This window comes from Etheostoma spectabile, chromosome 4, assembly GCF_008692095.1.
Source record: "Etheostoma spectabile isolate EspeVRDwgs_2016 chromosome 4, UIUC_Espe_1.0, whole genome shotgun sequence".
Lineage (NCBI taxonomy): Eukaryota > Metazoa > Chordata > Actinopteri > Perciformes > Percidae > Etheostoma > Etheostoma spectabile.
Window position 1 is genome coordinate 17,002,540 of NC_045736.1, and position 15,018 is coordinate 17,017,557.

The 15,018-nt window shown below is 39.1% G+C and overlaps 1 protein-coding gene across 3 annotated transcripts; it reads left to right on the forward strand.

Annotated features, from left to right (window-relative positions):
* Positions 1 to 768: 768 nt before the first annotated feature.
* Positions 769 to 14,477, forward strand: frs3 (fibroblast growth factor receptor substrate 3). Of its 3 annotated transcripts, XM_032513949.1 has the most exons (8): positions 769 to 1,122; positions 1,498 to 1,564; positions 2,766 to 2,891; positions 3,017 to 3,105; positions 3,322 to 3,508; positions 5,156 to 5,317; positions 6,225 to 6,346; positions 6,428 to 14,477. In XM_032513949.1, exons 4-8 carry the CDS (start codon positions 3,040 to 3,042, stop codon positions 7,748 to 7,750), a joined length of 1,860 nt encoding a protein of 619 aa, XP_032369840.1. In that variant the 5' UTR covers positions 769 to 1,122; positions 1,498 to 1,564; positions 2,766 to 2,891; positions 3,017 to 3,039; the 3' UTR covers positions 7,751 to 14,477. The 3 variants fall into 3 exon arrangements, with proteins under 3 accessions (XP_032369840.1, XP_032369839.1, XP_032369837.1); XM_032513948.1 differs by lacking the exon at positions 1,498 to 1,564; XM_032513946.1 differs by lacking the exons at positions 769 to 1,122; positions 1,498 to 1,564; positions 2,766 to 2,891 and having other exon boundaries at positions 3,010 to 3,105.
* Positions 14,478 to 15,018: the final 541 nt, after the last annotated feature.

Genomic DNA, 15,018 nt, shown 5'->3' on the forward strand with positions numbered 1-15,018 from the left:
TCCACTCCCTCTCAGTCGTCTTGTTTGCCGTCACATGGGGTGGCCGCTGGTAAAATGAGTTTTACTTTGCACTTATTTCTTAATAAGGTGTCTAAGTTTTTTGTTTTTAATGACAGCTTTATTTATCTGTGTTATTTATGTTGAACATAATATCGACTGTTAAATTCTAATTTCTGTTTGTTTCCTCCAGATTCTCCAACCCACGTGTCTGTTATGCAAACCATTATCATGTACCACACCCTTTTGTTAAATAAATCTTTGTTGAATGGACTGAACTTCTCCGTGACTCATGCGTTCTGACCGATGCCCCATGGCAATCTAAAACTGAACCCTCCTCCTTAAAACAAGTAGCATGCTCATACAACAACCCCACTTCGAAAAATCGGCTCCATCCCCAATTCTTTTTATGTAAATGTATCCTATTTATCATCCATTTGCACCACTTTGGACAGAGACGGGCTAGCAGTTTGTTCCCCTGTTATTTCCAGTCTTTATGCTAAGCTCACCACTTGCTGCAGGTTGCCTTATTCACAGAGATGAAAGTGGTATTAATCTGCTAATTCCCAGTAAGTAAGCGATTTAGCATTTTTCCAACAACTATTAATTTTAAAGTGAACACAGATGTTTGTCAAGTGAATATTAAAGTATTAAAACATAATTTTGAGTGGAGGACTTTAGTCTACACGGGGGGGAATAAGCCATGCACATTGATGGGAGAATTTTCACCACGGATCACGAATAGAGATGCTTTTTCCTCTCCGTTCAGTGGGATTTTTGCCCCTCCTAGTCCGTCAGCCAGACACACCTTTCCTCTCTGGTCCTCCAGCGTTTCTTACCTTCTTGTCGCTTTTCTCAGCCTCGTTGTCTGGCGGTGAACTCTCACCCCAGCTGCTTGGGAAATGTCATACAGGCAGAGGCCCGTGCTGCAGTAGGGGGCGTAATAGGAGGGGGGGGGGAAAATAACATTTTTTTCTGCTCTCACCGCATCTTTTATCCACGTCTCTGCCGTGCATGTGCGACATCCCGCTACCAGCAGCAGCCGCCGCAGATAACTAATCGCAGGCTCAATGCTCATTTCGCATTAGGGCTGATATAAAAAAAAAAAAAATCCGTGCCAGACATGTGAGTAGCAAACCATCGCTGTCGTCCTGACTGCTATATGTGCTCACGCTATTGTATCCTCACACCAATGAGAACAAATGATCATTGAACCGTGTCGTTGAGCATTTAGTGTCAGTGTCCTGGTTTCACGGTGGCTGAGCTCAAGTCTTTGCACGTTGACGGGGCAGATGAAGCCTCGCTGTCTGCTTGTTTTGGGGGGCTCTGCGTCGCCTTGGCTAATTGAGCAAAAGGCAGTGATTTGGCTGCTGTAAATAGCCCAGATGGAGGGAAAGCCCATTCAATCACTGGGTTGTATGACATTGTGTGTAATGTAGCCTAGCTCTTTTTTTTCCTTCCTTCTTTTTTTTTTTTTTTTTTTTTTTACTTTGATTTAAGGTATCTCGTCTGTGAATTGATGGTGTGGAGTCCAGCCTGGCATCTCCAGTCAGATGTGGAGGCCCAGGTTAGAGCACACATAATCCAGCGGTGTTGATCTGAGATTTGTTTGTAGGGTTGTGTAAGTGTGACAAGTTGCAGAAATTACAGGATGATCACTGGTGCATATGTGAGCACAAGAAACAGGAGATGTTGTTTGTTGTTTACTTTCTATAGCTCAATGTACAGATGTGTAAGATTGCTTTCTTTATATTTGTTTTGTTCTGTGTTTACTTTTCACTCCTGATCTGAAGATGCAAATGCATAGTTTTGGATTTTCAGTAACTGTACTGTAAATTCACTGTACTATGTCTTTAATTTGTACATGATTCTGGCTACTTTGTTGTATTTGGTCTTGGTTATATTTGTGATTGCACATGGATATGTGGACCAAAATAATCTCAACTCAAAGGTCCACTTACTAGCTTTTAAACTAGGGAGTCTAACTTTAACACCAGTCTAACTTTTTTCTCTCCGGATTGGGTGGTACCTCAATTTAGGTTATCAGCCAATACAGTGCACAGTTTGAATCTGGATGCCATATGTTGTGGGACTAAATACACTAAATATACTGATTCAGTGTATGGAATCGGTGCATCCCTACTTTTGAACACATATCATGGTCCTCAACAGGTGATAAAGACATTTTCCCTTTATTTAGTCATGGGGGATACTTCATTATCTTGACAGATGTGGACAAGCTCAAAAACTCCCACTTGTCACTGTAACTCTGTCATTAAAAAGTCAAATTAAATGTTAATTATGTTTTAAAATATTCTCAATCTATTGGTAATTTAAAGGCTTCTCTGACATTTTGTCTTGAGATTGGATAGTAGAGATGTTGTCCCGCATTGCCAGACCTATCTCCACAGCGCTGACTAGTCCACACAACATTTAGAATCGACTTGAGTTTAGAATCCCAACACAAAGAAAACGGAAGGTGAGGGACATCCAGCCAAAAAGGAGGGACATCTGGCCAAACCACCAGTGGCACCGGAACAATCCCGAAAATGAAACATCATCGATATAGACTAGTAGAGAGTTACCAGAAATTTAGGGCAGAAAAAGGAAGGATGACATGCAACAGGTTCAAGCCCCCGTGATGCCCTGACTCCACCTGCATTTCGGATAAAATAACCAACATTTATATTTGATATTTGCTCGCAAGGGGAATATATGAATCGACACAAATGTTCTATGTCTAAACCTGAATGTTGTTGTGGTTTCAGGGGGGAGAACATGATGTTTCTCTTGAAGATGTCAGTCCAACAAACTAAATGGCTTGTGACGACGATGCCCAGTCGAAGATCCTGGGATTGATACGTGAATCCCTTTACACCGATGGCCTGGACTGAGTAAGAAGTTTGTGTGTGGCTGTTCCCAGAAGTTGGATGTTCAGTTTTGTGTTGTCTGAGTTATATAACTGTCATTGAATTGTGGATATTGTATCAGTAGGTGATGATGTTCCCTTCCATGACAGGTTTCAGCTGGCCTGCTGAAGCTATGGGGAGCTGTTGGAGCTGTCTGTACAGAGACCCCGTCCGAGACAACCATCTTACAAAATTTAAGGTAAAGAATCCCACATTTACTTCAAATTCAACGCATTAGATTTTTTGAATTGAGATGTTTGGGATGTAAATCACCTGTATAACCCCACTACTTATACAGTTTGTTTCTATGAGCCATTAATCTGTAATAAAGTAATGTATTTTACAGTGTAGGCTATTGTAATAATCTGCATTTACAGTTCCTTATCTCATGTTATATTTCTTCTCCCTGTCCTAGGTCACCAATGTGGACGATGAAGGCAACGAGCTGGGCTCTGGGATCATGGAGCTCACCCAGACCGAGCTCATTCTTCACACACGCAAGAGAGACGCCATCCGGTGGCCGTACCTCTGCCTGCGCCGCTACGGCTACGACTCCAACCTGTTTTCTTTTGAGAGCGGTCGTCGCTGTCAGACTGGCCAGGGTAAGAAACTGTTTTTCTTTTTCAGTATCACAGCTGTAGAGTCATAATGATGATCATGTTTTATATTTACAATTTTTAACCATTTGTGGTGCGTAGGCCTACTAAGCTTTTTTTCATTGAAGATATTTCAACATGTCACAGTTGGAAAATCACAGGTGTGAACATTAAATTGAATGTTGGCTCAAACTTATTCAGCTGCTTCAGTTTCAGGGTCCTCGTAATGTGCATGCTGGATAACTGTCATGTCTTACTGGGTCACTTTAATAGAATGGAGCACTTATTAATGTCATTAGTAACACTTTTTTTGTAGTCCAAATAACCACTGTGAAAAAGGCTTATGTCATATTCAGACTACACAATATCAGCCTGATAATGTCTGGAACAAAAAGGAGCTCTTGATGCAACAGCTGTTTGTTTTATCCCATGTAGTCTTTGATAGTGAAAGACAACCAACACAATAGCTGGGATGCACGACAACATCTCGACAGAAAGCCTGTCAGAATCTTTACACTGAAAGTGAATCGGGTGGGAATGATGGAAAGCTACAGAAATGGTGGGACACCCCAAACCAGTTGCGGTGTCGGAAAGGCGCGGAGGGGCGTTTCCAAGGCTATTGGACCATCCGATAAGCAGTTCTCATCTAGTATACTGGCGCCTCAAACAGGGAGACGCAAAAGACAAATGATGATTCATTTTATTTAAGTGAACTTAAAACCATTTGACAATACCATGCTCGGTTCAGGAGCATAATACCAAATTAATCACACCTGTGGGTTTAACACACGCAGTATGTAATGTAAATGTAAATGTGCTGTATTTATATAGCGCTTTTCCAGTAACAACTGCTCAAAGCGCTTTTACATCTACAGGAGACATTCACCATTCACACACATTCATACACTGTGGCCGGGGCTGCCGTACAAGGTGCCACCTGCTCATCAGATAAACAATCATACACATTCACACTCCGATGCGCAGCACCGGGGGCAACTCGGGGTTCAGTGTCTTGCCCAAGGACACTTCGACAATGACTGCAGGGGCAGGGATCGAACCACCAACCTTCCGATTGGCAGGCAACCGCTCTACCACTGAGCCACAGCCGCCCCTTGTATGTAAACTGTGTACCCACACACTCCACAAAGCAGTGGTTCCAGGTTCACTTTCTTTTATAAAACTAGTCTGTCATGTCTCTTGCCAAGTCACACAGCACAACCCTATGACTCTTTTCATCTTCTGATGTGACTCTGATCTCAAATGACACACATCCTGTTGTCTGATTTCAGCATATGTTTAACACATAGCTTGTGTTCACCCATGTAGGGTTACTGGACAGGAGGCATCCCATGTATGCTTGTTAAAACCTTGTAACTTTACCAGTACGAGATGTTAAGATGTTAAATTCTGTAGCAACAGGAACCTTTTTTCGGTAGTAAAAGGACAAAATATAGCTTTTTAAACATAAAACGAAAGTTGAAACGGGAGTTGTCTATTTATTAATATGGTGTGTTATCGGCACCATTTCTATTTCTGTGTTATCAGCATTATTTCTATAACTATGATATAACATCTATCCTTCAGCCATGGAATCTGTGTCTTTTTCATTGTTACTGGTGACTAACAATGTTTTTATTTTGCCCGTTTGATTAGGAATCTTTGCATTCAAGTGTTCCCGGGCAGAAGAGATCTTCAATCTGCTTCAGGAGCTGATGCAATGTAACAGCATCAACGTGGTGGAAGAGTCAATGATGATGAGTCGCAGTGGTCACACACCAGAGATGGAAATGTCTCGCACACCCCAGACACCCAACAGTGAGTCTCACTGCCACACACAAACACACACACGCATGCACTCTCACACACACACACACATTATACACTTGCAGAATCTCAATCTCTCTTTGATAAATAAAAAAATAACTCAATGAGCCTGAGTTGTCCTTACTTGAATATATAAGATTATTACAACACACATCTGGCCAGAGAAGCTCTTTTGAATACTTAAGTGTCTGTTGTAAAAATATTTCTAGTCCCTCATGGAGAATTTTAAACTTTAAAGGAGTCAAATGACATATTGCATTCTTAAGCAATTTTGTGGCATAAGAGACTTGTGATTTAACTTGTGTTGTTGTACCTTGATATATCAACCTCATATCATCTTTTGTAATAGTTCTTGTGTCTCTCAAGCAGAATGTTACAGCAGTCTGTGTCATTGTTAGAGCTGAGTTTGAGAGCTGGCTTGTGTCCATGTTGGCAGGCAGCACTTTATTCTTAGATCTGCTGTTGACCTACTGGATCGCTTTTGTTGCCTTGGATGATGGTACTGTTTGCAGTACTGCTCTAGGTCTTAAAAAGGGTTGCTTTGGTGTGAATACATCTCTTTTTACAAGATAATTAGTCTCAAAAGCCATTGACAAGAAGTCCCTTAAGTTCCTCTGAGTTTAGCCCTAACAAAGTAAAATGTTTAAATTGTTTTTTGTGTTTTTTTGACTTGGCCATAATCACAATGAGGACATGTACTAACACAGAGTCTTCTGAGTCTGAGAAGTTAGGGTTTGGCTAGGTTTATAAAACCAAGAACTTTTTAAAGTATGCTTCCTAAAATTACAATAAAAGAAAAGAGTTCTCTGGACATGTTTGTCAAACTCACTGAATCAAGGCTCTTGCCTTGCATTTTTTTTGTCTGTCTCTTTATATTTTCACATAAATGTGTTTGCAGCTCCAGCATTCCCTGTCCAGTCTTTTCCCAATGGATACCCAGGTTATCCAATCAGAGGTGATTCCTCCCAACCCTCTCTTGCTGATGATCAAGGACATAGCCTCATGGGTTTGGAAGACCAGGTAAGAACTATTCTTACTCCTTAAAGTTCGCTGTATTTGTGCTAGTTCACAATGTGACCCTGTTTTTAATTTCCTCAATAGACCCACACCTATGTAAATACTGTTAGTATGGAGGGGGATCTCTCTATGCGTCACTGTGTGCACTCCCTGCCTGAGGTGCGGCCCAGCTCTTTCCCTGAAACAACACGGGGAGCTATGGGTGTTGGGGGCCAAGGAAATCCGCAGTCCAACTTGCGATGCTGTCCCTTGGAGGAGCATAACGATCCTCAGGTGTTCTTAAAGCCGTCCTCACAGGAGGTCAAATTCATGCTGGGCCCCACACCGGCACAACGCCATCTGCTGGAGAGAGAGAGGGAAAGAGAGAGGGAGAGGCATGGGCACAATACTCACAACCTTCAGCCAGTAGAGGGTGCAACAGGCTCAGAGACGGAGGGAGACGAGCCCTCCATGCACCTGTGCAACTCTCACTCCTATCACCATTTCCATCATCACACGCACCGGCATCCAGGCCTCGAGCACCCGGACAGCTGCCAGAGTGGTGAACTCACCTATGAGAACATCAATGGGCTAAGAAGCGGCCGGAAGCAGCGGCTGAGCCCCAGCAGTGTGTCACAGTCTGTGGGTTCAAGCAGCAGCAGCAGCACTGGGGACAGTCACACCCACTCCCTCATGCACCCACACGCCCTCGGCCCGTCGTCTCTACCCCTGCAGGGCTACGCCTGCGAGAGGGGCATGGGTGGAGGTCATCGTCGGACAGCTCTGCTTAACTACGAGAACCTGCCCTCTCTGCCGCCGGTGTGGGAGTACAGAGCCCTGCAGCGGGATGACGAACAGGATGAGGAAGACGATGAGCAAGATGAGGAGGAATATGAGGAAGAAGAGGAAGACTTTGATGAGTATGAGTTCTCAGAAGGCCCTGGGACACCCAATGGGTACCACCAGGATGGTCGGGGCATCCACAGAGATGCCTTGCAGAACTATGTCAACACAGAGCAGGTCCAGCCGCCCCGGCTCCGACACGCCTGCCCTCCTCATCCACGGCCGTGTCAGCCAGACAGAGGGGGGCGTATATTTAGCTTTGATTTCCGCAGACGATCAAGGTCAGGGGTTGGAGGCTGTGAGCACGGCCACATGCCTCCATCGCGGCAGCTGAATTACATCCAGGTGGACCTAGAGGGAGAACCTCCCTGCCAAGCCATCAGCAGCGGGGGTGCCCAGACCCAGCCACAGCACCAGCGTCTACCACCCAAAAAATGTGGCCCACAGGCATCCCGGCGCAGTGAATGCTACGCCGTTATTGACCTAAAGAAGACCGCTGCCATGTCCAACCTTCAGAAAGCTCTGCCCAGAGATGATGGGACTTCCAGAAAGACTCGCCACAACAGCACAGACCTGCCTCTGTAAACGGTGTTCAAACTGAAGAGGAACAATGAAGACAGATGAAGGCTTATCCTCATCTGAGCACACTGGACCCTTCACTGTCATCCATCCATTCAACTGTCGGGCTGACTAATACAGTACAGGTACCTACTTAGAAACTTAATGAAATCTATCTGTGCATATAAAAGGAAATGAGAAATATCTGAGGAGAATTTGCCATTTTATTCTGTGTTATTTATTAGATATGTGGTGTGAAGCTCTCTCAAGAAATTGGCAGTTTTTGCTGCAAATACTGTTTTGCTGGATATATGGATATTTATATACAAGCATAAAATCATATATATATAGATATATATGACTTTATGCTTAGCTATATAGAGCAGAGACCTCTGCATTCAGTGGAATCAGTCATTGCCATACGGTATTAGCAAATTTTAATTCATAAACCCATCTTCACTTAGACTTTTTTTTTAGTTTCTATCATTTAGTTAATCTACATCCATGTGTTTTTTTTTTTACTTAAATGCTATGAGAGTAAAAAATTAGAGCCTTGTTACAGAAGAAGTAGAGTGGTTGTTGGCATGAAGGAAGGTTAATGGTTCCTCCAAGATACTGGCCAATATTCATACCTCTCCATAAGCATCTTAGTGTAATATTGTGGCTAGTAGAATAGATCATTATGTGTTCCTATATGCCTATAGAGCATTTTGCACACAATCCTATGGAATTGTATTTTATTATACTTTAGGGAATTGTTTGTCTAGTCCAAGACAAATGGAATTAAATGAACAGAAAAGATGGTGATATTTGCAGAATTACACTAAACTGGATGATGGTAAAAGTAGCACACATGGATTAAACGAGCTTTGGCTCCCTCCTATTCACATGCAGCAAATAAAAAAGTAGCATATCATTTCCGATCACACCTCCTACACATTGTCCCAGACCTGCAGGAGGTCCATGCGGTTTACGCTTGTCACGTTGCACTTTTGACTTTTTGGGCCACTGAAATGCTCTTTGTCACTACTCCCACTCCTCTGGAGCCACAGGTTTGACTGTGTCCTTTTTACCAAAAGCAGGGGGCCAAATATTTGATTGAGATTTTTAGTGAGCATCGTAGATAGGATTTACTTACATGTTTTGATGGAGACATCAACAACCTCAAATAGTGGCATTAAGCTATAACCTCACATAAAAAGTGCTGAATCTTTAATTTGTCAGTTATCCGGTGTGAATGGTCTGTTTTTAAAGGGTCGCAAAGTGAAGATTTTTGTGAGGCTATTTATCAACCGTAGTCAGATATTTATTTATTTATTTATTCTTTTATTTTTAATTGTAATTATTTTGTTTTCCATGTGATGACCATCTTTTTGTAATCCAGTTGGTAATATGGAGACAAAAGTTTCACATCAAATTATAACTGGACTCCGGTGTATTACTGTTATAACTGTGCTTAATTATATTTAAGAAAAAAAAGAAAGACTGTATTTATATTTTAAGTGCCAAGACTTATTTGCAAACAGTATGATGAATAAAATCAAACGTGCCATCAGGATTTGTGGAAAACAAAGTTATAATGGTTGGTAGACCAAAAAAAAAAAAGGTAATTAACTTTTAAAGGATAAATTAAAACAACAAAAACTGCACATTCCACCTCATCCACATCGACAGCCATTTTGTAGTGAGATATAAGAAAGGTAGTCTTGTAGTCTGATAATCACAACCAGGGGGGTTTTATGCTGCTATTTGTAAATACTAAGGTACTTGTCAAAATGAAAACGTATGTGTTTGAACCTATGCGATGTCAGATCTTTTACCATATTGTTAATTGCTCTAGAAGTACCATTGTTTAGTTCTTCTGAAAATATTTCTGAGCAGTAGAAATATACAATGTAAGAGAATATTTCATTTGGCCAATATTTAATTTCATCCATTCTTTTTCAACAAACTGTCTGTCTGGTAGGAGAGGTAACAGAAGCACAGGCCTATAGATGCTATCATCTTTTTCTTTTTTTAAGCACTCATATCAAGGTAATATTTTCAACTGATGGAGGCCATTTGTTTTAGATTTACAGATTGTGGTAGTTTAGTTTTTTTAACAGAGCATTCAATGTGGTATTCAATATAGGACGCAAATACAAATTCTCAACTTCTGCTAAGGAGGGTTTTTTTGGCTTCTGTGTGACATGAGATGCAAATGAAAGATGATTTCTTTAAAAAAAAAAAAACAGCTTCAATTTTGTGATGGTTGATCCTTTTGGCTGCTGTATAGATATTTATTTTTCATTACATATATTTTATTTACATATTTTATTTAGAATGATATAAAACTGTGAAACACTGTCAGAGGAAACCTTCAAGTTCCCAAACTTGCAAAAATCTGCGCCTATTACTATAAGTTTGTTATTATATAACATATATATATATATATATACAGATATATTTCATTTTATGATTTTACATTAGTTTTTCATGAAACCAAAACTGTTTAGTTAATAAAATGTCAGAAAGTGCACACCAGTTTTCTACAGCCCATGGGGCGCATGCCGTTTCCGTTTTGTCGAAACTTCAAAGATATTCCATTTCCAGTTTTGCTTTAAAAAGTTACTTTTAAAAGCAACCATTTCTCAAAATGTAGATGAATCAATAGATGAATTCATGGTTAGATATGTAATAAAAAGGTATTTGCAATTCACTAATTTTATTCGCAATTGTAGGACAGCATTTAATGATTGTTGTTTGGTCTATAGAAGGCCCCTCCCAATTTTCCTGAACTCAAGGCGATGTCTTCAAATTGTTTTGTTTTGTCTAACCAGCAATCCAAAACGCCAAAGTATTCCATTTACACTGATGTAAAACAGAGAAAGCAAGAAAAGCGTTGCAAATGCAAATGAGTTACTCCATAAGTAAATGAATAATTTCAGTGCTACTGGTTTAATGGTAACAATAATCTAAAAGTTTTTGTTTCCCAACACAGAAGCTTTAAACAACTCCAAAATCAAAAGTTAATAGTTTGTATTTTTGTTTGATCATCATACTTTAATATGACATTTAAAAAGAGAAAGTCTCTTATATAATAAAAAGGCCAACTTTTAGCAGACATTTTTGACTGTATTTGCAAATATATTGTCATGATACAATGGAAGGATGTTTACATTTTTGCAATAATAGGTGAATTATTGTTTTGTCGATCTAAATCAGACTAATGTGTGAAGTGTGAAATTTAAATAGTAGTCTATAGAGCTGTGCGCTTAATGTATTTAATCGCCTGTTCTGTGAATCAGCAGTCTTATTTTTAATTCAGGTACAATGTTTACTTTTCAATCATCATAGTACAATTTCAGCTATGAAAGTAAAAAAGAAATATGCCTGTTTTCTTGGTTGTCAGACACTGTGTTTTCTAAAACTGACATTAAAGGTGCCATAGTGGGTGACCATTGCCAGTCCTTAATCACATTTTTTTTATTTAAATTTTCAAACCTGTGGTGACGTTTCATACAGGAATCAGAAAGAGTTTCATCTAATTTCTCAAAATATAGTTACATGTGGTTTTATGGTCATTTAAAAAAAAAAAAAAATCCATGTTGAAATGTCACCAATCTTTGTTATAACGCAGTAACCTCACCACCACCAATAGCAGTTAACAGTGATTACAGCATCATTACCACATACTCTTGTGTTTACTGATTAATAATCAAAATAAATAGATGTGGTAATTGTTTTTCAAAAATGCTCATGTGATCTCATTGCACTTCAGTTAAAATAAGGGTCCCTCTCATACCATAAATCGTTGTGATTGGCTCGGAGGGATGCTGTCTCAAACATTCACCTTCAGTGTTTATACTCAAGGCGAAATAAACACAGGGGTATGCGAAATTAATAAGCACTGCTGATGGGTATAATTAGTTCTGCAGGGCAAGGAGCAACAACACAAGGACATATCCTGTCATTAAGTTCCCCAAACTGAATTTATTGAACGGGTTGTTTAACAAAAGGGCTTGCTCTGTGTTTACTGTACAAACCTTAGATAGCGATAGATAACGCCATTAAGTCCATTTAAAGAAATTTCTCACAGTGCCTTTCATATTCAAGCTGGAGAAACATTTTCATTGCAGTTTATAAGGGTGGCCTGAAAAAAAATAAAAAATAAAACGCCGCCTGTTGAAAGTTTTAAGAAAGACTGACCAGGTTGAAATGGGCTTTAGTCAAAGTGGTTTCATACTTCAAGTTGTATTTGAAAAAAACTTGCCAACTGCTGATTGTTGTACACCATACTGTATTTTTAAGTTATGTCTGTTTAAAGGAATGTTTTGAAATTTTGGGAGACAAGCATATCTGCTTTCTTGCTGAGTTGGATAAGACGATTGATTAAGTGAGCTTGGGAGGAGAGGGGGATGGCACATGATTCATTTTAATATGATAGATATGAGAGTGGTATTAATCATCTCATTGAATCTTGGCAAGAAAGCAAATATCCAAACTTATCTTTAAGAATTTTCCTCTATTTCTTAGGGGTTGTTGACATTAAAATTGAATAAGTCCTTTTTTAAGAGTACATGGTCCATGATTGGGCTTTAGATGCAGTGAGAATAGCAAAACTCAGAGTGAATGAAAAGGTTTTCAATCCTGAACACTATGTTCTGTGACATGTTGACAATGATGTTAATTATGAGTTTAGAGTACAGTGTGTTTGTGAGTATAATGGCATGTGGCTACGGTGCACTCCATGATTCCTCATCAGCTGCCATTTCTTCTCATAGTGCTGAAGAATGTGAAAATAAAATTTCCTTTTTAAGATTTCCTTTTTTTATATATACTTTTCTAATTTCTTAAACTACTCAAAATGTGTAACGTAAGTCAGTTTACAAGAATATAGTAAGGACAGAAAGAAAGGCCAGCAACACGCTCAGTGCCATCATGTTTTTTTTTCCATCATCATTATCCTCATTATCATTGATTCTGTATCATCTTCACAAAATACAGAACATCATAAATGACATATTGTAAAACCTTGAATTCCTGTCTATGCTATGAGATGGATCTCTGTCCAAATACTGAAAGTATCAGATAACTGTAATATCTCTTTATTATTATTACTATGTTGTTGTTTTTTAATCTGGTTTGTTTTTGTCTGGTATGAGGGTGTGATCACTACCAGAGATGTACATGTACGAGTCTGAGCTGTACATTTTTGTGTCTTTGCATACAGGTTGCTTTGGCCTAACTTTGTGATTGTTGTAATCAATTTACAAATCGAATGAGTGCCAAATATGCTCTAGCATGACAAAATCTGGGACCCACGAGAAACTGCAGGTACTTTCTCTGACTCATCGAGTGAGACTCGAGTGACTTGCTGCTGTTGTAGACTCTACTTGCGATACAAATGCACAGCTGAAGGTTTGACCATGCTAAATATTTTACTGAAAGGGGAAAATGTTTTTATGTTTTTGTCTTAGTTTGACAAAAGTTTCTTCAAATATTTGTTGTATGTTTCTGTGTTTCCCTCCATGGCTTTTAAATAAGTATGCAGTGATGGTCTTATGCTGCCATTAGAGGTGAATATAATAAGCTAATTTTCTTTATTGGTCAAAAAGGAACATTTAGGTCATTTTCATTCTTGAATCATTCCTGAATCCTTCCACACACACATGTCTGTTGTCTGACCTCTTCATCCCATCCTGTCCCAAAACAAAGTGAGCCTGACATTTGGTGAATTTTACCCTGAATTTGATCAATTATAGTGTGGATTTGTCCAAAACTGTTAAAGTAAATGTAATTCTAATATTGAAATGAAGCTATGAAAATGTCTTATTATGCGCTAAACAGTGTCTATTTTCTTCTTTAAGTCAAACCTTTAATGTCTCAAAGAATCAATAAATGTATTTGAGTAAAACAAAACAGTTTCCCTCCAGGATCATGTGCCTCTTCAGTTCATAACATGTACAATTTTTAACATTGCATTTACAAGATATTTTTTAAGGTATTCCTAGAATATTTTTATAAAATATACCAGAACAGGCTGCTCAACAATCAAAACAGTACGAGACTTTAAAAAAAATATATATCTTTTTTTAAGAAAGAAAGAAACAAGTCAGGTCAACACAGATAATGTGAACACCGAACCTTTTTGGGCTGATCAAACCTAATCACTTTTGGAGGCGAAATGCTTTGTTTGCTCTGGTCTATTTATTATCTTCTGAAGAAACATTGAAGACAGACGTGAAACGGGCCTGTTTAAATGTGTTTAGTACAACACTCAAGCTGTGTGAGTAATCATTCATCCTCCAGTCCAGCAGCTGAGAATAACTGCACTATGTGAGGGATGTCTTTACCCTGAGGACAGAAATAACTGTGTGAACACCATTCAAAGTAGATTGCCTTTTTGTTCAGAATATGTACAGCTGTCTGTAGCTCAACAGAATATATTACTTAATATCCAAGTGGACATACTCATGTTTCCCATTTTTGCTCAAACCAGAAATTAAATCGAGATTTTACTCAACAATGTTTTGCAGCTAAATTTTAACTTCCTTTGAGCATGTAATTAGTATCTGCCAGTGTGTTAACAATTTTAATAATTTGATGTACAGAGAGCATGGTCCATGTTAGCTCTAGAGATTTACAGCAAACTGTAAATATATGCCTTAAATAGTAGCTGTCTTGTCTTGTGTTTGTATCTGTCTTGTTTTATGGTCATTGATTTATTGTATCAAAAGAGGAGCCTCACAAATAAAGCAGAGCTTTTATTGTTTCTATTGTTTCCACTCTACTTTGCATCACTAATGTTAAGTCTGCAGGGTTCTATCTTAACTAAAGAACTGAATTATTAATTTAGCTCTAACCGAACACAGGTAGAACGACTATGCCCGCACGTGACGACGTGAAACTCCAGCTACAGCTTGACATTTGAGTGATAGATTTCTGTCTCACCACCAAATGTGCCTGAAATATGGTCATCGAAAAGCTCAAGTTCAGTTCAGCCGCTTCATTGTGTAACAAAAAACAGTAGTTTTTATGTGTACAAACGTGTGACAGTTGAGGCAGGGCTGTATATTTAAAGAAAAAGAGATTTAAAGCTTTAGTGCGTAACATTTTGATATTAATGAATGGCCGTTACATTCAAGCCATTCCCAAATAAGTTGTTAGAAAGATAATTAAGACTATCAGCTCCAAACAACTCTCTGTATTTCTTTGTATGGCTATGTTAAGAAGATTGTGTCGTCCGTTGACTTCCCTTGCAGAAACTCGAGTGAAGATAATTACCTCTTCTGAAGAGTCCATGATTTTTTAAT

What these genes read in the sequence shown, in the direction of transcription:
- frs3 (XM_032513946.1), top strand. Translation starts at nt 3,010, where the DNA reads ATGACAGGTTTCAGCTGGCCTGCTGAAGCTATGGGGAGCTGTTGGAGC. An exon ending in TCGCTGTCAGACTGGCCAGG is followed by an intron (nt 3,509 to 5,155) that starts GTAAGAAACTGT and finishes CCGTTTGATTAG; the next exon opens with GAATCTTTGCATTCAAGTGT. An exon ending in CACACCCCAGACACCCAACA is followed by an intron (nt 5,318 to 6,224) that starts GTGAGTCTCACT and finishes ATGTGTTTGCAG; the next exon opens with CTCCAGCATTCCCTGTCCAG.